The sequence below is a fragment of the Quercus robur genome, chromosome 6, assembly GCF_932294415.1.
Source record: "Quercus robur chromosome 6, dhQueRobu3.1, whole genome shotgun sequence".
NCBI lineage: Eukaryota > Viridiplantae > Streptophyta > Magnoliopsida > Fagales > Fagaceae > Quercus > Quercus robur.
Genome location: NC_065539.1, coordinates 37716850 through 37741816, shown reverse-complemented (window position 1 = coordinate 37741816; position 24967 = coordinate 37716850). Strand labels below are relative to the sequence as shown.

General features: G+C 36.9%; 1 protein-coding gene and 1 long non-coding RNA gene across 3 annotated transcripts; one reads left to right on the top strand and one right to left on the bottom strand.

Annotated features, from left to right (window-relative positions):
- Positions 1-11469: 11469 nt before the first annotated feature.
- Positions 11470-12731, bottom strand: LOC126688644 (uncharacterized). The gene is made up of 2 exons (XR_007644323.1): positions 12654-12731; positions 11470-11890 (listed from the first exon to the last, which is right to left on the bottom strand). It is a non-coding gene; the product is annotated as an uncharacterized LOC126688644 (long non-coding RNA).
- Positions 12732-17826: 5095 nt separating this feature from the next.
- On the top strand, positions 17827-22346 carry LOC126688642 (low affinity inorganic phosphate transporter 1-like). Of its 2 annotated transcripts, XM_050383412.1 has the most exons (3): positions 17827-17933; positions 18051-18099; positions 20516-22346. In XM_050383412.1, exon 3 carries the CDS (start codon positions 20577-20579, stop codon positions 22146-22148), a length of 1572 nt encoding a protein of 523 aa, XP_050239369.1. In that variant the 5' UTR covers positions 17827-17933; positions 18051-18099; positions 20516-20576; the 3' UTR covers positions 22149-22346. The 2 variants fall into 2 exon arrangements, with proteins under 2 accessions (XP_050239369.1, XP_050239370.1); XM_050383413.1 differs by lacking the exons at positions 17827-17933; positions 18051-18099 and adding an exon at positions 18311-18333.
- The last annotated feature ends 2621 nt before the right edge of the window (positions 22347-24967 follow it).

Sequence of the window (24967 nt, the reverse complement as noted above, 5' to 3'; positions counted from 1 at the left end):
CTAACGTGGTTGAGGAAGAGGCCGGGATCGATGGAACGACCACCGCACTTTCCCGTGCTCCCTCATCCTCCCATTCTCCCGCTCCTGCGACGGTCCGTCAATTTCATGCTCTCAAGGAAAATTTTTCCTTGAAAGTTGAGGTTTTTAGTAAGTTTAAGGATAGATTCTAGTTTCCAGAGGGAACCAAGGCTCGTCTTCCCAGGAAGGGCGAAAAGGATTGCGCCTTTGCCCACAGAGAAGTTTGCTTTTACGAGGTTGCTTTTTCGTGTGGCCTTCGGTTTCCCGTCCATCCGTTCATAATGGAGCTTCTTTACCATTTTAACCTTGCACCGGGGCAACTTATGCCTAACTCCTGGAGAATAGTAATTAGTTGTATGGTGATCTGGACGACCATTGCTGACGGGGATATGATCTCAGTTAATGAGTTCGTCCATCTGTATCGTCTGAAAGAGTCTAGAGAATTTGGGTACTATGAGTTTGTACCCTGGAATAGGAAGGCTCGTCTGGTAGCTAACCTTCCGTCGTCCTTCGCTACTGGAAATCAAGATACTTCTTTGTATCTGGGGACGGTTGGGAAACCTTGCCTGATGATTTGTGGGGGAACGTACCTAGGTTGCTGCGCCGATGGGAGACCCCTTTGATTGGTGCGTTTACCCCAATATTGTTGGCCTTTTTTCTTTTCTTTTTTTTGTATTGGTGTCGTCCTTTGCAGTGAAAGATCGTCCAGAACTTGAGGCCAAATTTGTAGAGCGAGTTCAGGCTGCGATCAAGTACGCAAGGACGATTGAAGATTTTGGTGAGCTGATCGATCCACGTACCCTAGCTCGTCACTGTCTGGGACCAGAACCTTCCCTTTACGTACTCAGTACCCTTGACCGTGAAGAGAGAAAACGTAAGCTATACTTCAAGTCATCTCTTTTCTTTGTGTTTATCTTCATTCTTTTTATTCATCGTTACCCCCCTTTTATTCGTCCTTGATCTCTTTTGTGTAGAAATCGAAGTTTAACAAAGAGATGTACGACAAAATTAAGGGCAAAAAGAATGAGCCTCTTTCTAGCATAGGCCAGAAGAGGCTGAGAATCACGGATAAAGAAAAGGAGAAAGAGAAAGAGGTGGTGGAGAGAGGATCTTCCACACCTACCCTTGATCTGGACGAGGGTCTGGCTGTATCTCCTGGCATTTCGGTTGAGGAGGTGGCTCGTCCTTTCAAGAAGCAGAAGGCTGCCAATAAGGGGAAAGAGAAGGTCGGTGCCAGCGTTTGGTCGGACGCTGGGACGGCCATGGATCGTGCCAACGAGCTTTTTACCCCTGGTGAGATGAGGGAAGTCACGAGCATTCCTTCGCACGAGATGGTGAGCCGTCACGTTCACAAGCTCGTGCAGGTGACCCATCATATTTCTTGTTGTCCTTTTCTTCGTGTTTAACTGCTTCACCATTTTGGTTGCTTTTGATTGAGCTAATTTTTATTAACTTTGTTCTCGTCCATAGGTGTTGGGGGAGACCATGCACATCACCACGTAGTATTTAGCGAACGAAGAGAAGGCCGTCGTGGCCAACTCGAAAGTGGAAGCTTTGGAGACTGAGGCTTCAGGCCTGCGGAAGGATTTGATCACGACCATGGATTCCCTCAACGTCTCCAAGGAGCAGGTTCGAGTACTGACGGAGCAGCTGGACGCTGAGAGGCAATCCATGAAGCAGAAGGACGAACTCCTGGCCGCAGCTGCCCAAAAGATGAAGGTTGCAGTGGCCAAGGCCATTACTGCCTTCCAGACCACGAAAGAATATAACACCATCCTTTTCCAGTGGTACTTCAAGGGGTTTGAGCTGTTGTGGAGGTACTTGATCAAGCATGGTCCTGGCGTGAACCTTGAAGACTTAGACTTTGAGGCCGTCGACAAGGAGATTAAGGAGGACGAAGCGGCTCAGGCAGTGGCGTCTGCCGGTGTTGAACCATCTCAGGCTACTCAGGACGATGATGTTGCCCCTCCAGCTTGACTCTGCTTAAAGAATTTTTTTTTTTGTTTTTTTTTTTTTTTTTTTTTGCACTAAGTTAAGAACAGCTAATGTTTGGATGCTAATGTTTGGATGCCCCTCCTGTTTTTGGGGCCCCCCATTTTTGTCTTCAGAACACTTTAACTCTATGTTTGATTTTTGGCTATAAATGTCTGTGTGTTTATTTTTGCCTTTCATGATTGCATGAGTTGTGCGAGGATTTTTGTCCCTTCCTGGGGGTTTTAGAAAGGTTTCCCCATTTACTGACTTTTTGGACGTCCTGCGTGAACGAGGTTGTGTTGGTCATCTTGAGGAGTTTGATCCTCTTGCTTTGTTGTATGGACGAAATCATTTTGTATGATCAGTTTGGGCGATGCATATCCGCTTAAGGAATTTTAGCTTTTGAGACGACGTGCATCCCCTGAAGGGATTTTAGTCGTCTTTAAGCTTTTCAGAGACGATGTAATTCCATTTAAAGAATTTTACTGTCATTAAGCTTTTTGGTGGACAATGTACATCCATTTAAGGAATTTTATCGTCAGTGAGCTTTTTGGCGACGATGTACATCCATTTAAGGAATTTTATCGTCATTAAGCTTTTTTAGGAATGATGTACATCCATTTAAGGAATTTTATTGTCATTGAGTGTTTTTTTTTTTTTTTGGCAACGATGTACATCCATTTAAGGAATTTTATCGTCATTAAGCTTTTTAGGGACGATGTACATCCATTTAAGGAATTTTATCGTCATTAAGCTTTTTAGGGACGATCATTTGTGCTTTTCTTTGAAAACTGTGGCGCATGATTTGCTTAAGAACACTTAAGAAATGCTGGACGATACTTATGATTCGAATAATTGCTTACATAAGATAGAAGTATCAAATTGGTTTTACAATGAAGTTTATGGTTCCTTTTCGTAATACCTCTTTAAATGTTCGACGTTCCACGGGCGAGGTAGTCTTTTTCCTTCTGAGTCCTCCAGGTGGTAACTGCCCTGACGTGAATAATGGACGACTCTGTAGGGACCTTCCCAGGACGGTCCCAATTTGCCATGTGCTGGATCCTTTGTTGCAGGGGTGACTTTTCTAAGGACGAGGTCACCAATGTTGAATCTTCTCAGCTTCACTCTTTGATTATAATATTCGGCTATCTTCTGCTGGTACTTGGCCGTTCTTTCAGCTGCCTGATCTCTAATCTCGTCCAGACTGTCTAAGTTTTCTTTCAATTGGCTGTCATTGGTTTGTTCGTCAAAAAATTCTCTCCTTAGGCTTGTGAGACCAACTTCGACTGGAATGACTGCTTCTGTGCCATATGTCAGACTGAACGGTGTTTCTCCAGTTGGTGTCCGCGCTGTCGTCCTATATGCCCACAAGACGCTTGGCAGTTCTTCAGGCCACATTCCCTTTACCCCCACCAACCGGGACTTGATGATCTTGAGCAGGGTCCGGTTGGTTACTCTCGTCTGTCCGTTGGCCTGGGGATGACCTGGTGATGAGTACTTGTTTTTGATGCCCAAGCTCGAGCAAAATGACCTGAAGCTTTGGCTGTCAAACTGACAACCGTTGTCTGATATGATCGTCCTTGGTATCCCGAACCTGCAAACAATATTTTTCCAAACAAAATTTTGTACCTTTGCTTCTGTGATTGATGCCAGAGCCTCTGCCTCCACCCATTTTGTGAAGTAGTCGATGGCGACGAGCAGGAACTTCACCTGTCTCTTTCCCGGAGGTAAGGGACCCACGATGTCGATCCCCCACTGTGCGAATGGCCATGGAGACGATATTGTGGTCATCTTTTCCCCGGGGATTCTTTGAACATTCCCATATCTTTGGCAACTGTCACACATTCTCACGAAATCAGCTGCGTCTTGCTACATTGTTGGCCAAAAGTAGCCTGCTCTCATGATCTTCCTGATGAGGGACTTTGCCCCCGTGTGATCTCCGCAGATTCCCCCATGTACTTCTTCAAGGATGTACCTGGCTTCCTTCTTTTCAACACATCTCAAATACGGTTGGGAGTAGCCCCTTTTATAGAGTTCGTCATTAAGGATCGTAAATCTGGCTGCTCGTTTCCGTACCTTTTTAACTTCTTCTGGATCAGGCGATAGTCGTCCTTCTTGAAGGAATGTGAATATCGGGCTCGTCCATCCATTGTCTGTGTGGACGGAGGAAATTTGGAGTTTCTGTATGCTAGGATAGTTTTGTTCTTCCATCTTCCAATCGAACCTTTTACTTTCGCTGTCCGTCGAGGCGCTTCGGGCCACCTCATCAGCTTCTACGTTCTGATCCCTGGGGATCTGGATGAACTCTATGTAATTAAAGGAGCTTATCAATTGGTTCATCAACTTGAGGTATTTCTGCATCCTAGCCTCCTTTGCTTCATACTCCCCTCTTACTTGCCCAATGACGAGTTGGGAATCGCTTTTGAGTACAACATTCTCAGCTCCTAGTGCCCGGGCTACTCTCAGACCCACCAATAAGGCCTCATATTCTGCTTCATTATTGGTTACAGGGAATTTAAGTTGGACTCCATACTTGAGGATATTGTTTTCTGGGGAAGTGAGGACGATGCCTGCTCCGCCTCCCCGTTGAGTGGACGATCCGTCAGTATTAACCATCCAGATGTTCTCCACGTTCCCGGGGATGGTGAATTCCGCTATAAAATCGGCCAGTGCCTATGCTTTTGTCGCCATCCTTGGACGATATTTTATGTCGAACTGGCTGAGCTCGATTGCCCACTGCACCATTCTTCCTGCCGCTTCGGGCTTGTTCATTGCTTTTTTTATAGGCTGATCTGTCATCACGATGATGGGATTGGCTTGAAAATATGGACGAAGTTTTCTCGAAGCCATAATCAAGGTGAAGGTGATCTTCTCTATACGAGGGTACCGTACCTCGGCACCCTGGAAGGCCTGGCTAACGTAATACACGGGAAGTTGCAATCCCTCATCTTCTCTAATCAATGCCGCGCTGACAGCCGTGACCGAGACGGCTAAGTACAGGAATAGGTCTTCACCTTCTTTGGACGGGCTTAAGAGGGGCGGGTTGCTAAGATAACGTTTCAGCTCTTGGAATGTCGTTTCGCATTCCTCCGTCCATGAAAACGCCTTCTTCAAAGTCTTGAAGAATGGAAGACATTTGTCCGTGGCCTTCGAGACGAACCTGTTGAGGGCCGCAATTCTCCCTATGAGGGACTGCACTTCTCTTACCGTCCTGGGTGAGGACATTTCCAGGATGTCCTTAACCTTCTCGGGGTTTGCTTCGATCCCTCTCTGCGATACTACAAACCCGAGGAACTTTCCCGAGGAAACTCCAAAGGCGCATTTGGACGGATTGAGCTTCATGTTGTACTGCCTGAGAGTATTGAACGTCTCTCTAAGGTCGTCCAGATGATTCTCTTCCTCCTTGCTCTTGACGAGCATATCGTCGACATAAACCTCCACATTTCTCCCGATTTGCTTCTCGAACATCTGGTTCACCAATCTTTGATAGGTGACCCCTGCGTTCTTGAGCCCAAAAGGCATGACCTGGTAGCAATAAAGTCCCTGGCTAATGATAAAAGCGATCTTCTCTTGATCTTCTTCGGCCATTTGTATCTGGTTATATCCCGAAAACGCGTCCATAAATGTGAGAAGTTTGTGCCCTGCTGTGGAGTCCACTAGCTGGTTGATTCTGGGCAGTGGGAAGCTATCTTTTGGGCAGGCTTGGTTCAGGTCTGTGAAGTCGATACACATTCTCCACTTCCCATTTGCTTTCTTGACCATGACTACATTGGCCAACCATTCTGGGTAGTGGACTTCTCGGATGAATTTTGCTGCAAGCAATTTATTTACCTCGTCCATCACTGCCTTGTTCCGCTAGGGAGCAAAGACTCTCCTTTTTTGCTGGACAGGTTTCTTCCCTGGATCAACATTCAGGTGATGCTGGATAAGGCTTGCTGGGATCCCTGGCATATCCTCGTGGCTCCAGGCGAATATATCGAGGTTGCTCTTCAGAAAGCTGACAATTTCACCTCTCGTCTTTTGACTCATGCTCGTCCCTATTTGGGTCGTCTTTGGAGGATTCCCTTCAGCCAGCTCTACCGTTTCAAGTTTCTCCATAACCTCTGGTGTCTTCTCTTCAATCACCCACGTGTGGTTTTCTTTTGAGGCCAGGACGGCATGGTAGCATTCTCTTGCCAGTACTTGGTCTCCTTTAATCTCCCCGACCCCATGTTCTGTTGGGAACTTCACCTTTAAGCAGTAGGTGGAGATAGCAGCCTTCCAGCGATTAAGCATTGGTCTCCCTATGATCACATTGTAGGACGAGGGTGAGTCTACTATCAGAAAATTGTGCTAGTTGGTTACCTGAAGGGGGTATGACCCGGCCGTTACTGTCAACGCCATGATTCCTCGGGGGTATACTTTGTCTCCGCTGAAACTGACGAGGGGAGACTCAAAAGGACGAAGCCTTTTTGGGTCCAGCTTCAGTTGTTGGAAAGCAGGAAGATAGATTATGTCCGCTGAACTTCCGCTGTCGACCAGGACTCTTCGCGTGTTGAACCCCTCGATCATGATCATAATGACGAGTGGGTCATCATGGAGTTGCTTCACACATCTGGCATCTTCCTCAGAGAAATGCAAGTCCTCACTGGTGCGTCTTTGCTTTGATGGAGGTACACTGTGGACGCTGTTTACCTGTCTTTGGTATGATTTCCTGAGAGACTTGAATGATCCCCCAACGGTTGGTCCCCCAGCAATGGTCTTTATTTCCCCTAGTGCGCTTTGTGGACGAGGTTGGGGGCGATCTTCGTCTCTCCGTGTATTAACTGGCTGGCTTTTCTGTCCATACCTGCTGAAATCCCCCCTTTTTACATACTGTTGTAGCTTCCCATTACGAATGAGTTCCTCAATCTGTTCTTTTAGATCCCTGCAGTCCTCTGTATAATGCCCGTGATCTTTGCGGAAACGGCAGTATTTCCTCTTATCGCTCAGTCCAGGTGCTGAATGGAGTGGTTTTGGCCACTTTAGGGACGGTTCATCCCTTATTTCTGTTAGAATTTGATCGACTGGCATCACCAGCGGGGTGAATTTTGATGGACGAGGGTTTTTGTCCTCCCTCCTTCAATTTCCGTCGTCATTCCGTCTGTCAGCCCGATCTCGTTTTAGCCCTCTTCGATCGTCCTCCTTTTCTTTCTTCTTTTCCCTACTCTTATCTGCTCCGTCAATAGCTGCCAGGGCTTCTTCCGCATTCATGTACTTCTGAGCTTTCAACAGTGCCTCGGCCATCGTCTTGGGGGGGTTCTTTGCCAAGGATGCCACAAAATCCCTGGACTTCAATCCTGCTTTGAAGGTCGTGAGATGTACCTTGTCATCTGTCTCGTCTATCTCCAGCATTCCCCGGGTGAAACGTGTCACGTAAGACCTCAGTGGTTCCTTCTCTCCTTGTTTGATGGTAAGCAGGTGGTCGGCGGTTCTCTTTGGTCGCTGCCCACCTACGAAGTGACGAACAAAGGAACTGCTCAACTGCTCGAAATTGTCAATGGACGATGTTGGCAACTTGTTGAACCATTCCCTGGCTGCTCCTTTGAGGGTTGTAGGGAATGAACGACACAAGATCTCGTCAGGCCGCTGTTGGAGGCCTAGGGTCGTCCTGAAGGTGTTCAGGTGATCCAAGGGGTCTTTCAGCCCGTCGAAAGGTTCTAGCTAGGGTAAACGAAACTTTGAGGGTACAGGGCACTCCTGGACGGCTATGGTAAAGGGTGAATCCGTCTTCCGGACGATTCTCTCCAAGCTTTGGTCCGTCTTTCCTTTGATGGCGTTTCTTAGTTCGTCCATCTCTTTCCTCATCCCCCTTAAAAGATCTGAGCTTGCTTCCTCCGGAGTGCTGGTTCACCTTCTGTTGCTATCTTCGTCGTCTCCCCTGTCTGCACGATTACTTTCCTGCAGCAGTCGTTGCTTCATCTCTTGGTTCTGTCTTGTGAGTTCTTCCACGGTTGCTGATAGCGACTGGATTTGTAGGGCCAGCACAACAGGGTCTGGGTTTGTACTGGATTCCATTTGGACTGGGGACAAATCACGTGTTGAATTGTCGTCCCCACAGATGGCGCCAAACTAATGATGAACTGATCGTCAGTCTACTATGATCGTCCAGATGGAAGCCGTCCCTCACCAATCGGGTCTTCTGCAATTCGTGGACGAAAGAAAGGAAGTAATTCGCCGACGGTTGTGCCTGCAAAAAGGTCTCCGATGCCAAAGTCAGAAAGATTGACAAAGGAGAGCAATGAGAATAATGTGTTAGAGTATTTTTCTTACCCCACCCCTTTTGGGGTTCATTCTTTATATATGTGTGCTTGCAGGTGATTTCTTCTAGCCGTTGGTGGAGTCTTGATGGAGGCTTTAATCCTGCCTGGTAACGCCCTTGCTGGGTGTTAATGATGAGCTGCCATTCCCAACAGTCTGAAGGTTGATTAATGTCTTGTAACGGTTCCGCGAAGAGTGGGAACGAGTGTTCATATCTTTGAGCAACGACCTTTTCCCTCTGGACGGTTTTAGTAAGGTCGTCCTTGTTCTGCATTGTATGGACGATTACCATTTTGATCGGGCGTATCACTAACAACTTGTCACTTCAAACAAGCAACAAAATTATTATTAATTTTGATGTGTCTCTAGACTTATTGCTCAAATTATGAGGTGCTCCACGTTTTGCTCAAAATTTTGGTGTCGTTCCCGACCTACAAAGTGGATGAGTAGCCACGTTAAGGTATGCACATGAGGGCAGAGCGCATTAGAAGTGCTAATGTTCATTGCACTAAAAGTCTAAGATAACATTCCTAGCAAAATCTAGTGGAATGGACTATTTATACACGAATGATGTGATTGTCATTGGCCTGAAACTTCTTGGTCGCGGCAAAAACTATGATTGAAAAACCCAATTATCAGTGGCCTTTTTTGAACTTCGCAACCAATTCCAATTCAAATTTGGTTGAGAAAAAGAGAAAATGAAAACGACTTATATATAATCTGCTTGTGGGATTAGTGTTTTTTTTTTTTTTTTAAATAAAAGACGCGAGGGAAGAATCTTATTATTTTTTTGTGTACATGTAATACCCCATCTCACATATATCAGGTTATTACAGGAGAAAATCTCTTTGAAGTCGTTCTAAAATAGAAGTCAGAAAAACCCACAACCTTATGGATGTCATGAGGGTTTTGAAACCACCAAGTCAACCTTTTGAATAATATTCTATATTTTATTATTGAATATTATAATATATTAGAAATTCAATAATAAAATAAATAAATAAAAATATTCTAAGTTACATTTTAAAAAATGCATCGTAAATAAATTTTTATTAAAATCAAAAAATTATAATAGGTTATGAAATAACTAAAAATATGAAAATCATTTTCAATTTCTATTAACCTTTGATATTAGAGTTTTAATTGGAGTAGTATATTAATTTTTTTTTTTTTTAAACATTGGGGTAGTAGAGGTTCATATAAAGAAAACTATATTATATATGTCATACAATTTATAATGCTTGCAATTAATCTTATAGTGCAAGTACAACTTATAAGAACCAACTTTTATTATTGAAGAATACATTATGGTAATTAAAATCATATAAAATAATCAATTAAACCCTTTTTTTTTTACTTTTTTGAAACTGTCAACAATAAAATTTAATCAAAACAGTATTCTTTAAATTTTATGAAATTTTTGGCAATAAAAATTCATTTATAGCAACTACATTAATTATTGTAATGTATTTATATTGCTTTACATGAGAGAGGACATCCACTCAAAGCAATCACAACATGTAGGACACAACTTTTATTATATAATATATGAAGTATATGATTTTAGGACTAGCTCCCATGTTCTGTCAATATTATGGCTACAACATTAAAATATGATTATAGATATGAAGTATGTATTAGAGACAAACTTCAGGGGGAAATTGGTGAAAATTTAGGAGTTTTTGTTGGAAATTTTTGTCTTTAATCGCATACATAGTTGCCACGTAATGATCTGCCACTTCTCTCTCACATCAAACATGGATATAATACTTCCTCTATTAAAGCTCATAATTTTTTTTTCTTTTTTATATTTATTTTAGAACATTTTAAGGTCAAATTGAAATCTTAAATATCTCCATTAAAGACACGAGAAAATGCCATTTAACCTAAACACTACCTCCCTTCTCACAAATTGTTAACCAAGCACGGCGGAGGGAGAGGAGGGGCTAGAGGGGACCATGGCCCCCCTTGACTTTTCGAAATCCTCCTTCTTGTTCTTTTGGTAAAACAAAATTGGAAATAAATTTCAATAAAAGCCCCCCCTAGATTTTTACTAAAAATATGTAATGCAATATTGAAAGAATAATGCTAGAGATACAAACTATTTTACAAAAAAATTTTATAAACTGCTGATGTGGTGAGTGATTATTGGTAAATGAAAAAGTGATATTAATAGTGAGTCTGAATGAAAACCAATAAGAGGTTGACCACATCAACATTTTGTAAAAATGTTGTAAAAAAGTTTGTGTCTATAGCCTGAATTGAAATATGTTTTTTTTCATTCCCTTAAATTACTCTTATATTATATGTTATATATAGCTCATTAAATTAAAATGTATTTAATGTATATCATATGTAATTTAATTATATTTTATTTTTATTAAATTGACTTGTATTTTTTTAGACATGTCAATACTTACTTTTTTTTTTTAGTTTTGCAAAGATTTAAAAATTTATTCAATGTATATATTTTTATTTACTTAAAAAATATCATATGTTAAATCAAAATTACAAATATTTAATGTATAAGCAATAAATTATGTGTGTATCTGTGGTAAAGTCTCTGATGGTTGAATAAGAGATCTAGGGTTCAATCCCTGCTTACACCAAAAATTGATTGGTGTATTGGTTTAATGACAAAGAGTAATCATCAAGAGCGAACGCCATAAGTTGAAACTCTTTCAAAATATATATATATATATATATATATATATATATCAGCTTTTTTTTTTTTTTTTTTGAGAGAAACTATATATCCGCTGTTGTACGCAAAGATTTATGATGTATTATTTGTGTACATGAGTAAATGCAAATGTGAAACTAATTATGTGGCATGTGTTGTAACAAAATCAGAATTCTTTTATTAGTAACTAGTTGCTAACCCGTGCGATGCACGGGAAAACTATTTTGTATAAAGATGAAACATTAAATTACTTAATGAAAAATAGAAATCAAACTTAAGTTTAAAATAAAATGAAGAATTAAATCTTAAGAATTAATCAATATTTCCAATAAATTGAAAAAAAAAAAAAAACTTTAAAAAGTGTTTTTTGGTAAGCCTGGCAATAGAACAGGTTGATAACGAAAACAACAATAAATGAAATTTTCCAATAGTTAGAAGCACCAACAACGAACAGGCAAAAAAATTTCAAAATTTCAATTTCATACTCTAATTGAAAAGAATTATAAGAATTGTCGTAGCAGCATAATTATTTTGACTCTAATCATCTCTCTGCAATAAATTTTTCCACAATACAATTAAGGACCAAAATGGGTTATGTATGAACTCCATATCCTGTTCCAAACCCAAAGATTCATCTAAACTACAATTCAATCAAATATAGAATACAAAACAGACACAAGTACCCTCTAATATAATTATTTACATAAAAAGAATTGGGTCGAAAAAAAAATCAGCACAATCTATTAAACAATAAAATTTCAATATAATCTTTGGAAAATATCTCTCCCATTGTCATCTTCATTGTTGTACATGATATGACATGGCTTCAAACTGTTGGCAGGAGGAGTCAGATGTTCCAAAAGAAACTCATTTGTTAACTATGGTAAAACTCATTCGATTGTGAACTATAGTAATTCTCATTGCATGTAGCAAGTACTGTCAACAAACCACAAATTTACTCTATCTTAGCAAATAGAAAAAGAGGCTAAAGCAAGGAAAAAAGAAGAATGATTCATTTAAAGCTTTACGTAGGCATTTGAATTGATGTAAGTGCTATATAATGTCTCAGTTGTAACCTTAATAGAGGACAACTCATTCAGCCCAGGAAAAAAATTTTCAAAATAAAAAGAGAGCAAAGAATGAAGCATTGAAAATATTAGTTTGAATACCAAGCCATTGCATTATTTGGCAGAAAATAAGAAAAAAGACTATTCAATGCATTGAATTAAATACCTTAGAAACAAAGTTCTACCAAGCACCTATCTAAATTTGAATGCTTGAAAGTTGAAAGTAACGTTGACAAACTGCGCTTTGACCATAAGGCTTTCATTATAAAAAAAAATTGAAAAGAACAACAATCCATCATTCCATTATTTCTATATCAATTGAAAATCTGGCAATTGAAATCAAATCTACTGATTAAGTACATTGGCTATTTAGCAGAACTGACATCTAAGATTTTCTTCATCCTTTAATGACTTGGCAAAACATATTTTTTTCCGATCGTTGGGTACAAACAGAATATTTTTTGTACAAACCATAAAGTGGCTACAAACTAATGCAAGAGTAAGCAAGGCATTTTATCAAACACATGGTGTGCACAAAATATTTCAATGCCTTAGTTATAAATGTTTGTTATTATAAAAATTAAAAATTAAAAAACAGAAAACAATAGCATGATTGTGAAGAAAAGAATTACCAATAGCAAACCACCAAAAAGATACAATTGTTTAGTGTTTTAATAACTCATGTCTATGTCCATTACTCATAGCTTTCTTTTCACTGCAACCCATACCAACAATTTGCATTAAATAATCACAACAGAAAATCTTCTATCATTAGTAAAATTTTCTCATAATTTCTATCTTAAATAGCTCTACCTTTTCACTTTGCTATTGCTGGGATTTGCAGACAGCTTCTAAACTATATAGATTTGGTCTTTCGCTATGCATAACAGAAAGCAGAAAATAATCCGTGGGTTACTAAAGGAGGAAGTTGGAAAAGAAGCTGGGGTCTACAACCAAACAAAGAATCAAATAAAACCCCTCAAAAATCAAGATGCTACTATTAAAGAAGATTCGGTCAAACTAAAATACAAAATAAATAGAGACTAAACATGAAACCAAAGCTTGAGATAACCTAGAAACTTTAATTAAATCCCCAAAAAAAATAAAATAATAATAATAATAAAGGTCTCATGTTAATACAAATAGAGCATAAACTGAGAATTCTTACGGTGGAGGACATCAAATACCAAAACTACACAATTAAAAATTTGCTAAAAACCCCTTTTTAAGGGCGTTGAACCAAAGGCCAACCATTCAACCATAGTAACCCAAAAAACCAAAAGTAGATCAAACCGACAAAATTCCTCAATTTCACTCCCCCTTACAAATAACAGAACAGATAAGAGGGAAAACAAAACTTGAAAATTAAAGTGACATGATTAAGTTTAAAAGAACTAAAATTCACCTGCGATGAAAAAGGGATAAGTATAACAATGTAGAGTATGACAGAATTTTTAAAAGAAAAAATTCTTTAAATTTTAGTTCATACCCCTTTTAAATTTCAAAAGTGCTGTTTCCCTAACTGCCCAACACTATCATTACATCCCACGGGGAATTCCATTAAGTTAAAGACATATTTTTGCAATCCTTCCAAGAAAATCAAAGTGCTACCTATCAGCAGAACAATTAACAACAATAAGAATCCAAGTTGCAACCAACATAAATTTTAGGAAACTTGCATCAAATGCCAATAATTGTATTATTCTAACAAAAAGTCACATATCCAAGTCCAAAAATTTATTATAGCCGTTAGTAGCAACCCAAAGATAAGAAAAGAGACACCTATTAAATTGGGCTATAAAAAAAACATTTGATGATTGCTATAAAAATCATGAGCTAAAGTTGAAAGTTCAATCCAAAAGTCCTAAACTTTAGGAAACTTGCATCAAATACCAATAAGTGTATTATTCTAACAAAAAGTCACATATCCAAGTCCAAAAATTTATTATAGCCGTCAATAGCAACCCAAAGATAAGAAAAGAGACACCTATTAAATTGGGCTATAAAAAAAACATTTGATGATTGCTACAAAAATCATGAGCTAAAGCTGAAAGTTCAATCCAAAAGTCCTCCATAAAATAGGAATAGAGTATGGAAAAAACAAATAGATGAAGTCTGACTTATCTCTAATTCCAACAATACGGTAACAATGCCATACAAACATATTTTGCAGCAACTTTAAATGAGAATGAATTTCATTATTACAACATGGTAAGAAAAAAAAAAAAGATTTCAATTTCATTGAGACATTCTGTCAAACACTTAGGGTGATGGGGAGGATTTTAACAAAATAGACATAAAATTTTTACCAAACCTTTAATTTTCATTGATTCTAATTTCTCTGATACCGATTCTTACATCATTCTCTCAACCATTATACTAGCAAAAACATGAGAAAGAGAGAATTACAGAGAGAAAAAGCAAGAAAGCTGGTGAATTTGTCAAACAAAATTGGATTTTGAATAACATATGGAAGACTTTGTATGTTTTGAATAAAAGGAAGATCGATTTGTTCCAGAAGACAATTTGCGATGTCGTTGGGTTCTTTGGATTATGCCCGTTTAGAGAGGAAAAGGGGTATGAACTAAAATTCCTAACTTGACAACAAACCATAATTGAAGAGAATATTAGAAAAAGAAATTAATACCTTTGCTGTGATGAAATTAGAGTATTCCACTTCATCTCTGCAAAGAAACTAAATGATTTAAATCCAAAGAGATGAATTAAAATATATATATATATATATATATATATATATAAACGAAAACATTTAATCAATCACATCAGAATCCTATTTTCTAAGCCCTAATTTCTGAATTTAAATCTAGAACCAAAGCCAACTGAAATTATAAATTTTGAAAACGTATAACAAAAAATCAAAGAAAGAATGGGAACCCATCGGTGGAGGAATTTTTTTTATCAGAGAAAGAGTAGGAACCCATCAGCAGCGGTGTTTATGGGCGGAGGAGAATTACCTTTTGAGAGGAAGTAGGCCACGACCCGAAAATCAAAGAGAATTGCTATCTCTGTCTCGGCGTTTCGCGACTCTGTGTTTTTTTTTTTTTTGGATGCGGCGGTTCTGTTTTTTTTGTAGAATAGAATCTATCTGGGGTAGCAGAGCCACAGGTAGAAGAGGAGTGGGGGGAACGATAGAGAGAGATACGTTTGCGTTTGAGGGAGAGAAATAGGTTTTATCGGGTTTGTTTTTGGAGAAATAGTTATTGGGTCAGAAAAGGGTTTTACTTTTTTTTTTAATAATCTTTTTTTTTTTTAATAATGCTGATGTGAAAAAATGTGGAAGCTCTAAAAGCTTCGGTTTTATATATATATATATATATAGATAAGATTAGAATTAATTTAAACCCCTGGGTTGGTATAAAGATTCTAGAATCTCACACAACATGGCCCATGGGATTTGAGTTGGACCATCCACTAGCATAGGCTAGCATCCAGTTTTTCTCATCCCCAAACCCAAGGGATATAATATCTCTGTCACAGTTAGTACATTAACCTAACCCACCGAGGAACGCACAAACTTTGTCAAATAAATGAGGGTATATGGGCCAAAGGCAACCGTTCCTTTTTCCTCAAAGTCAGCATTTGTATTCCGACGACTCGTTGACTTGGACTTTCGCCATCAAAGTTGAACCGCGTGGGCCCAATTCTACTGACACATTGTAGATAGAGCTCACCGCGTGGCCCATTAATTATTCGTCCTACTCCTTTATGCTATATTATTCAATTTTATATATTGTCATTATGATCATGGATTATAACTTCTTTTTTTCTCCTTTTTTTTTTTTTTTTTTTCTGAAGAAATGATTATATTTGGTTCAAGTTCAACTAATTAGTCTCTGCTAATACTATATGATTGACTATGAATAGTAGATAAAAAAATCCACGTGAAAGTGACAAATAATTATAATAAGATAAGTATGAAAATGTGTTATATTAGAATTATTCATTTACATTTTATATAATATAATTATATGAAACATTATCTCATTGTCCATTGTTCAAGTCTTGCATGATTGATTGATTGCAATAGACTTGGGGACTCGAAAACGTCAATTGTTTACTTATGTTTAACTTCACCATGATATAACTTAATTAAAAAAATATTACTATTATTTGCATTTGTTACTGTTCTTCTTCTTATTCTTTTCTTTTCTCTCTCTCTCTTTTTTTGTGGTCATGCATGTATTACTGTTCATAATTGGACAGTGACGTTGGAGGTTTGTTCTACAGATTTTCCCTCAGCCACAAAAAATATCAAATAAAATTTTGGTGATCATAAGTTATAGGCCAATTGTCAAGCAAATGGTTAAGTAAATTAATCCTAAGCCTTACATTTTTTTTTTTTTTTTTTATGCAAGCCAAATCACAGATATCTTAAAGTTTGTTCAAATTAACATGTTAAATAAGTAGATTAATAATAAGCCTTACATTTTTTTTTTTCTTTGGAGAAAAAATATAATTTAAAATAAGCCTCCTTGAATGTTTGTTGGCAAAATTTAGGTAATATTGATCCACTGTTCAAATGAATGATAACCAGGTTATCTCAATCAGCCCGCTAATGCTATTTTGCGAATCACTACCTTTTCAAGAATAAATTACCTAAATATTGTTCACAAGTTCAAATCAAGGGTTAATTAGATATCCTAAAGAATATACCTAACAATAGGGTTTGAACCTCAATCTATCCTATTGCCAACCCAAAAAAGGTTCAATAAACTTTCATATCAACTGCCACAAGAGATTACGCAAATTCAATTATGGAGAATTTTGTTCAAAGTTAAAAGGGATAAATAGCACATTTTGTCCTCAAAGTTGCCTAATTTTTCAGTTTAGTGATTGGAGTCACAAATGTGTCATGTGATTAGGTATATTTACAATAAAAAGGTTTATATAGATTAAGACTTACACGCTAGTAGTATAGGACTCTGGGTGGATTAAAAGTTCCACATGATCACCATAATGGCTCACTATTGCCATGTGTAATAATAAAAGAATATTTTCGATTTTCTAAACTTGAGTTTGTTGAATAATTCTTTATTTCATGTTTGGCTAATGAGAAAATGTTGGGAAAGGACAAAGATATAAAGAAGAGGGGAAATGGGGCAATCATTTTTCAAAATTTAGAAATTCTAGGGACTAAGTAGAAAAATAGAGCAAATATTAAGGAGTAACTTGGATCATTTTACAAATTTCAATGATTTGATTGCTACATATGAAATTCTAGGGACTAATATTTGAAAAATTGAACAAACATTAGGGACCAAAAGTGATGTTTAACAAAGATTAAAATGACTTGTTAGCAAGAGTCAAAACAAGAGTCAAAAGAGAACTCCAAGGAGCATAGTGATTGGTAATCACCTTCCATTCTGATAGGTGTCAAATATTTGATCGGTAGCCATACCTCAACGGGTTTGATACACAAGAGTACTGAATTTAATCTTTATCCAAGAGATGGTCCACTCTTACAATAGTAAGAATCGGAGGATATGCTTGTTAAATTCCTTTTTACTACTGTACATTTTACACACGTTAGTGCATTAAGCAAGCGTTTTTAAATACAAAAAATTATTAGATTTATCAAAAGTATTAGTGAAGTGATACTCCTAACTAATAAAATAATGCCATTAATATAAGTCAACTTCCTAATCAACATGAAAAATATAATAATAAATCTTTAAATTATATTATATTTACGTAAATAATAACATTTTATTAATGGAATGAATTGGATAACCACTTTAACAGTTCCTAGAAATTTCTCTTTAAATACGTACACTTCCCCGGGCTTCCCTCCGTATTCCGTTTACTCTTTCCAACACACACTCTCTTTCTCTCTCCTCAGTTCTGAACTGTAAACTCTCACTGACAAATTTATAACAGCGTTTATACTACTCGTAAGTCGTAACGTTTAACTTTATTTTCTTCTTTGTCATCTTCTTGTTCTTCTTTCTCTTTGTCTCTCTTCCTTTAGAGCTTGCATTAACTATGTGTTCCTGTGCGTGAAAGGATAGGTAGAGAAGGCAGAGGATCACTGTTCTCTCAGTTAACAGTAACAGTAAGGTATTTATTTCCTCAATGATTTCATATAAAACTTTGTCAATATTTGGTTGTTGGTTCTTTTTTTTTTTTTTCTTTTTCTTTTTCATTTTAGTTTTGTGGAGGTAGTGTGTGTCCTGCCTTTCAAGTGGGCCATAATGAAAAACCTGACCTGTTTTTGTTTTGTTTCCTGGGGCCGCAATGTTTTAATGTTCTTGGATTTGAGCTTTTAAAGCGTTCTTTATTAGCTTACTAGAGGTATGTTTCATAAGATTTAATCAAAAATACATATCTTTAATCTTTGTAGATATATAGCGGGTTACAATTGCTGTGTTTGGGTGCCCTTTCTTTGCTTTTATGTCCAGTGTTCAAAAGATCGCTTAAAAAGAAGGGAATTCAAAAATCAAGAATTTCTTTGTTTTTCGAATGGGTAATAAGGTAATTCTAGAAGAGAATGGTAGGTCTGTAGACTGTAGTTGTTCTTGTTCAGGAGGTTCCAGGGTATTCTTTCTATTTTTCTTTTTCCTCTCCTTTCTCTTTGGTTGGTAAGAAAATTAAAGAAACTTTTCTCACGAGATGTTTTTTCTTTCCTGTTTTGATTCTAGGGGCATGATAATTTCTTAACCACCTGTCGTATACCATTTATTGTTTTGTTTCCAGAACCTTTCCTATTTAACCTGTCCCACCAAATTCTAAACAAATAATAAGTACTAGAATCAGTGGAAGGGATTTTTTTTTTTTTTTTTCTTTTTCTTAAGAGTTCTAGTTAATGAATATCTTTATAATATTTATTAATAAATAATATAAAAAAATTAGGAATATAATCCCTTTTAAGGCTTTTTCCCTTCTTTATATATACTTTATTTAGAAGTTATATATATATATATATATATATATATATATATATGAAGATGTTGTTAGTAAACCAAAAAAAATTTATAAGAAAAAAAAAATGAATCAGAAAGATTTTATAAAAAAAGAAAAAAATATATATTTTAACATCTTTTTCAATTTACTATAAAAGCTGATAAAAACTTCTTTAAAAGAGCTTATTAACAGTTGTCTTAAAACTATTCATTAATATGACCCATTATATATATATATATATATGTATGTATTTGTTATGAACACTCTTTTTGTTTTTTTATTTTGAGAAGGATGTTGTTATGAACTTGAATTGGACATATCACCGTATAACTTTCGTGTAAATTTCCTTGAGTGGGATTTTCTGGTCCTTCACTTAATTTCTTTTGTCTTCTTGGTTAGAGCTCTAGGGTCCTCTGCCTCTGGTTTCAGTAACCATATTCGCTGTCTGATAGCAGCTTTTCCTGCATAGGGGGGCCTTCCATTTTCCATAAGCTAATTATTTCATCTAATCTTATCTCTAATGAAAGTTGCAAATAAGCATTTGCATCAAGTATGCTAAAATAGCATAAGAACTAAATATAGCTGATGAAGCCAAATACTACCACCATCAAATCATGAACCGGTAATGAAAAATAGGATTTTGTTACCGTGCTTGTTCAAATTTAAGAGACATGGTTGCTTATGCAAAATAGTTTTTTTTTTTTTTTTTAATTTCTTTGCATTTATGAGGGTGAAGGAAGAAATTAGATGATGGTTGCTGCGTGTGAAAAGAAATAAATAATAATAAAAAATCAAAAAATTTGATAATAAAATATAAAATAGATAATCAGGTGCAACAAGTATTTTAAAAAATAAAATTTTAAAATAAGAATGCTGATTTTGCATAAGCTAACATGAATGCTGATTGTACTTTTTTTTTTTTAAGGAAGATTGTACTTTCAAAAGAAGTAACCAGAAACAGTTTGGCCTAAACCATGATCTGAATGGCTCATGCCTCCGACCTCCGAGATATATAGATATTTATATATATATATATATATATATATATATGTGTGTGTGTAAAAGAAAAACTTTATGATAATCAATGTGTTCCTTGATTTGAGGTGCTGCAACTAATGTTTTAGCAGTTGCTTTCATCATAAGTTGATAATTGTGGTATTGCTTTATCGACTCAAAGACTTCCTATGCCCGCTTAAAAAAAAAAAACTTCCTATGCCCATTTACCCAAAAAAAAAAATATATATATATATATAAGGCTTCTATGTCCCGACGCAATTTATAAGGCTTATTTTCTTTGAGCTGTCTCTCATCACTTGTTTCTTTCTTAGTCATATGGCCCTTAAATTTGAATTCTACAGCAGTGGAAAAATATCTGCCACTTTTTTTGTCGTCTTCTCAATTACCTCTTATTTTATGTTTGTGATTGTTTCACAATCACAGTCACAGGTCACAACACACGAGTCTAACAGTCCACACTCGGCTGAGTCAACTCGCCGACTGACTCTTGTGGATCACATGTTCATACTTTTGTTTTGTCATATGTGGGTTGATATATATTTTTTTCTTTTTTCAGGTTAAAGAGTGAGGGGGTTTGAACAGGTGCAAGAGATTGTGAGAACTGAGAAGTACCAGTCATGGCTAAGGAAATGGAAGTGCTCAATGCTCTTGATGTTGCGAAAACACAATTGTACCATTTCACAGCCATTGTGATTGCTGGGATGGGCTTTTTCACAGATGCATATGATCTATTTTGCATCTCTCTAGTGACAAAACTGCTGGGCCGCTTGTACTACTACAAGGAAGGTTCTCCTGATCCAGGCTCTTTGCCCTCAAATGTCTCCGCTGCTGTTAATGGTGTTGCCTTCTGTGGTACCCTTACAGGCCAACTCTTTTTTGGTTGGCTTGGTGACAAAATGGGCCGTAAACGTGTCTATGGACTGACTCTCATGGTCATGGTGATTTGCTCAATTGCCTCCGGCCTTTCCTTTGGCAAAGATGCCAAGGCTGTCATGGCTACACTTTGCTTCTTCAGGTTCTGGCTTGGCTTTGGCATTGGTGGTGACTACCCACTTTCCGCTACTATAATGTCTGAGTATGCCAACAAGAAGACTCGTGGTGCCTTCATTGCTGCAGTGTTTGCAATGCAAGGTTTTGGGATTTTGGCTGGTGGAATGGTTGCTATCCTTATTTCTGCAGCTTTCAAGGCCAAATACCCTTCCTTGCCTTATAAATATGACCCAATTGGCTCCACTAGTCCACAAGCTGATTATGTCTGGCGCATAATTGTGATGTTTGGTGCAATCCCAGCCCTGCTTACTTATTATTGGCGCATGAAAATGCCCGAAACAGCTCGATATACTGCTTTGGTTGCCAAGAATGCCAAACAGGCAGCTGCTGATATGTCCAAAGTTCTGCACGTTGAATTGGAAGCTGAACAGGAAAAAACTGAGGTCAAAGGAAATGATTTCGGATTGTTCTCAAAGCAATTTCTTCGCCGACATGGGCTTCACTTGCTTGGAACCACAGCTACTTGGTTCTTGTTGGATATTGCTTTCTACAGCCAGAACTTATTTCAGAAAGACATTTTCACTGCCATTGGTTGGATTCCAAAGGCAAAGGAAATGAGTGCCCTTGATGAGGTTTTCAGAATTGCCAGAGCACAGACTCTTATAGCTCTCTGCAGCACTGTGCCAGGGTATTGGTTTACCGTGGCATTCATTGACAGGATAGGGAGATTCGCAATCCAATTGATGGGGTTTTTCTTCATGACTGTCTTCATGTTTGCCTTGGCCATTCCTTACCACCATTGGACCTTAAAAGCCAACCGAATTGGGTTTGTTGTGATGTATTCCCTAACGTTTTTCTTCGCCAATTTTGGTCCAAATGCCACCACATTCGTCGTGCCAGCCGAGATTTTCCCAGCAAGGCTGAGGTCTACATGTCATGGTATATCAGCCGCAGCTGGAAAAGCTGGGGCAATGGTTGGTGCATTTGGATTTCAGTATGCAGAAAAGGCTATTGGAGTGAGAAATACACTTATAATTCTGGGTGTGGTCAACTTTCTTGGAATGGTATTTACTTTCTTGGTGCCTGAATCAAAGGGGAGATCATTGGAGGAAATGTCTGGTGAAGCTGAGGAAGAAAATGGAGATGCAATAGAGTTATCACAGCATACTGGTCATGACATTAGAACTGCACCGGTTTAATTAGGCCTTCTCTTTATATCTTTTAGTATTGTCTAGTAAAATCTTGCGAGTTGCAACCACCGACCATAAAGCTCTTTTTATGTTTCTTGCTTTTAGCTACTACTATGGTCTTTGTTCAAAGATAAGGTGAAGGTTGTAATGTTCTTTTTCTTTTCTTTTTTCAAATATTGCAATTAAGAAATCTTGACGGTTATTGTAGTCCGCTCTTTTTCTGACTTTTTAATCTTTTAATCTATATGTCACCATTGAGCATAATCTTCCACTTTCTTCATCAGATTTCTGCACTTTTTTATTCTCTGTTCTTTTCTTTCCTAATTTTTTCCCTATTTTTAAATTTCTCATTGTGATTCTTGTCATAGTTTCTCAGATTCCTGAGAAGTGGGAAGTTTAAATAAAATAACCCTTTTTCCTCTTCATGCCCACTGTCTTACAAGCAACCAACAAGAGTTCATGTAAACTAGATTCATAGTCGAGTTTGCAGGTACAGAGTTTTTTTTTTTTTTTTTTTTTTTTTGAGAAAATGCAGGTACAGAGTTAGGAGTTAAGGTTAGAGGGGCAAAAGTATAGAAAAAAATATATAAAACATCATTAAGACCCTGTTTGGTATAGTAGTTTAGTAACATATTTTCCGTTTTTAAACAAGATTACGCACATTTTTATTCACATATATTTCCAAAAAATACAAACAACATTACTAAAATAACGTTACCAAACAGGCCTTAAGAAACTCCAAATAAGCATTCATTTTTCTCTATAAAAAAATAATTAGAAAAAATATTCATTTAGTATTAACAAACCCATCAATGAAGATTAAGACACAAAATTATTATTTCTTAATATATTACCGTGTAATCATTTATGAGACTGGAACTCGACATGTGTTTGCCGTTGGTTTTTTTTGGAAAAACTATATATTTGATCTTTAACCTTTGGGCCGAATGTCAATTTAGTCCTTAACCTTTTAAATGTGTCAATTTGGTCTCTAACTTTTTGATACTATGTCAAAATAGTTCCAATTATTAAGTAATAGATAGAAAATATTGATGTGGTTAATGGCTAATATAAAATATTATTATTATACCACTTAGGATGCCATGTATACAAAGATTAAAAAGAATATATGTAAAAACAAAAAAAGAAACTAAACTAACCAGGAAGAGCATAAAAAAGGATTGAAAAATTTCTACCCAGGTCTAGCAGCTGGCCTTAGATGGACATGGTCTCCTCCTAGATCATCTTCACCATCTATCAAATCATCGTCAACGGCCACCCTCCTCTCCTACAACCAAATTCATACCCAACCTAACAGTCTCTTTGAAACTCTCATCGGATATGTAGTTTTGTTTAAATCTGACCAAATTTGATTTGTATTTTTAATTGAACTTTAATTTTTCTTTTTCTTTTATTTTTAGGCTATGTGGCAGTATACATGGAATCTTCTTAGGTGGCGTTTTTTATTTTAACTGTTAGCCATACCAAAGTTTTTCATCCATCACTTAACGGAATGAACAATTTTGATACAATATTAAAAGGTTAAGGACCAAATTGACACATTTAAAAAGTTAGGGACCAATTGACATTTAGCCTAAAGGTTAAGGACCAAATATATAATTCACCTTTTTTTTTTTTTTTGGTATATGTTTATGTTTGTGTGTGTCTTTGATGGGCGTGTCCATTGCTGGGTAAGGATAAAATTATTTGTTAAAATCTTTTAAAGAATCAGGTTGTTTGATTTTGGTAAAATTAGTTGATTAAGCTTAATTATTTTTAGCTTTGTTATTCTTGATTTAATTTTGTTGTTGGCTAATTTTTTTAGGCTTGTTAATTTTGTTCTAGATTTTAGATCTATAACTTTTTTTTATGGCCTTTAATTAAGATTCTAAATTGAAAGGCCTATTCATTGTATTATGTATTAGAAATATCTACAACGACACCTTCTCTTCATTATGTAGGTTGTGTTTGGCTTGATGTAAAATGTTTTTTGAGTATAAAATAATTTCAGGTGAAAATATTTTTTGAAAAGGAAAATTTTTTCAATTGTTTGGTTGTGTTCTGGTAAATAAGATGGAAAATAGTTTCTAATGTTTGGTTTTCACATAAAATTATTACTGGAAAATATGTATATACGTCGAAAAATACGTCGGACAGTGTCTCAGCCGGAGCTCTCTCTCTCTCTCTCTCTCTCTCTCTCTCTCTCTCTCTCTCTCTCTCTCTCTCTCTCTCTCTCTCTCTCTCTCTCTCTCTCTCTCTCTCATAAAGGCTGAAAAATAGGAGTGTAATTCAGTTGAAGGTAAAATAGAAGTGTAAATGATTTTACACTAAAGGGGTCAAAATTTTATGGTCAAACTGAAGTTAATTTCAATTTGACCGTATTTTCTAATCCACCCAAACACCCTGTTAGGTGTAAAATATTTTTTGTAAAGGTTTTTCACCCGAAATAAACACAATCGTAGTTTCAATGCAATGGATGCTGTGTTGGTGACATTGTTATTGGTGTTAAAAGTCCGACTCAATGCAACTAAAAGTTCATACTTTACTGAAAACGGAAAGAAAAGAAAGAAGAAGAAGAAAAACAAAACATTTCAATTCTTTTATATTCACGGTTGAATGACTTCTTGGAAAAATTTAAAATTACATAAGGGATTAGTCTGCCTTCTAACATGCTAAGCCAAAAAGGAGAAAAATAAATGAATGATAGAAAAAGGTCCGCCATTTAACACCAATCTTAAGACATTATAAGCCTTTTGGCTTTGCATTCAGCTTAAGGTGGAATGAACATTTCAAATTCACGTGAAATTTGAGTATATGTGAGAGTGCAT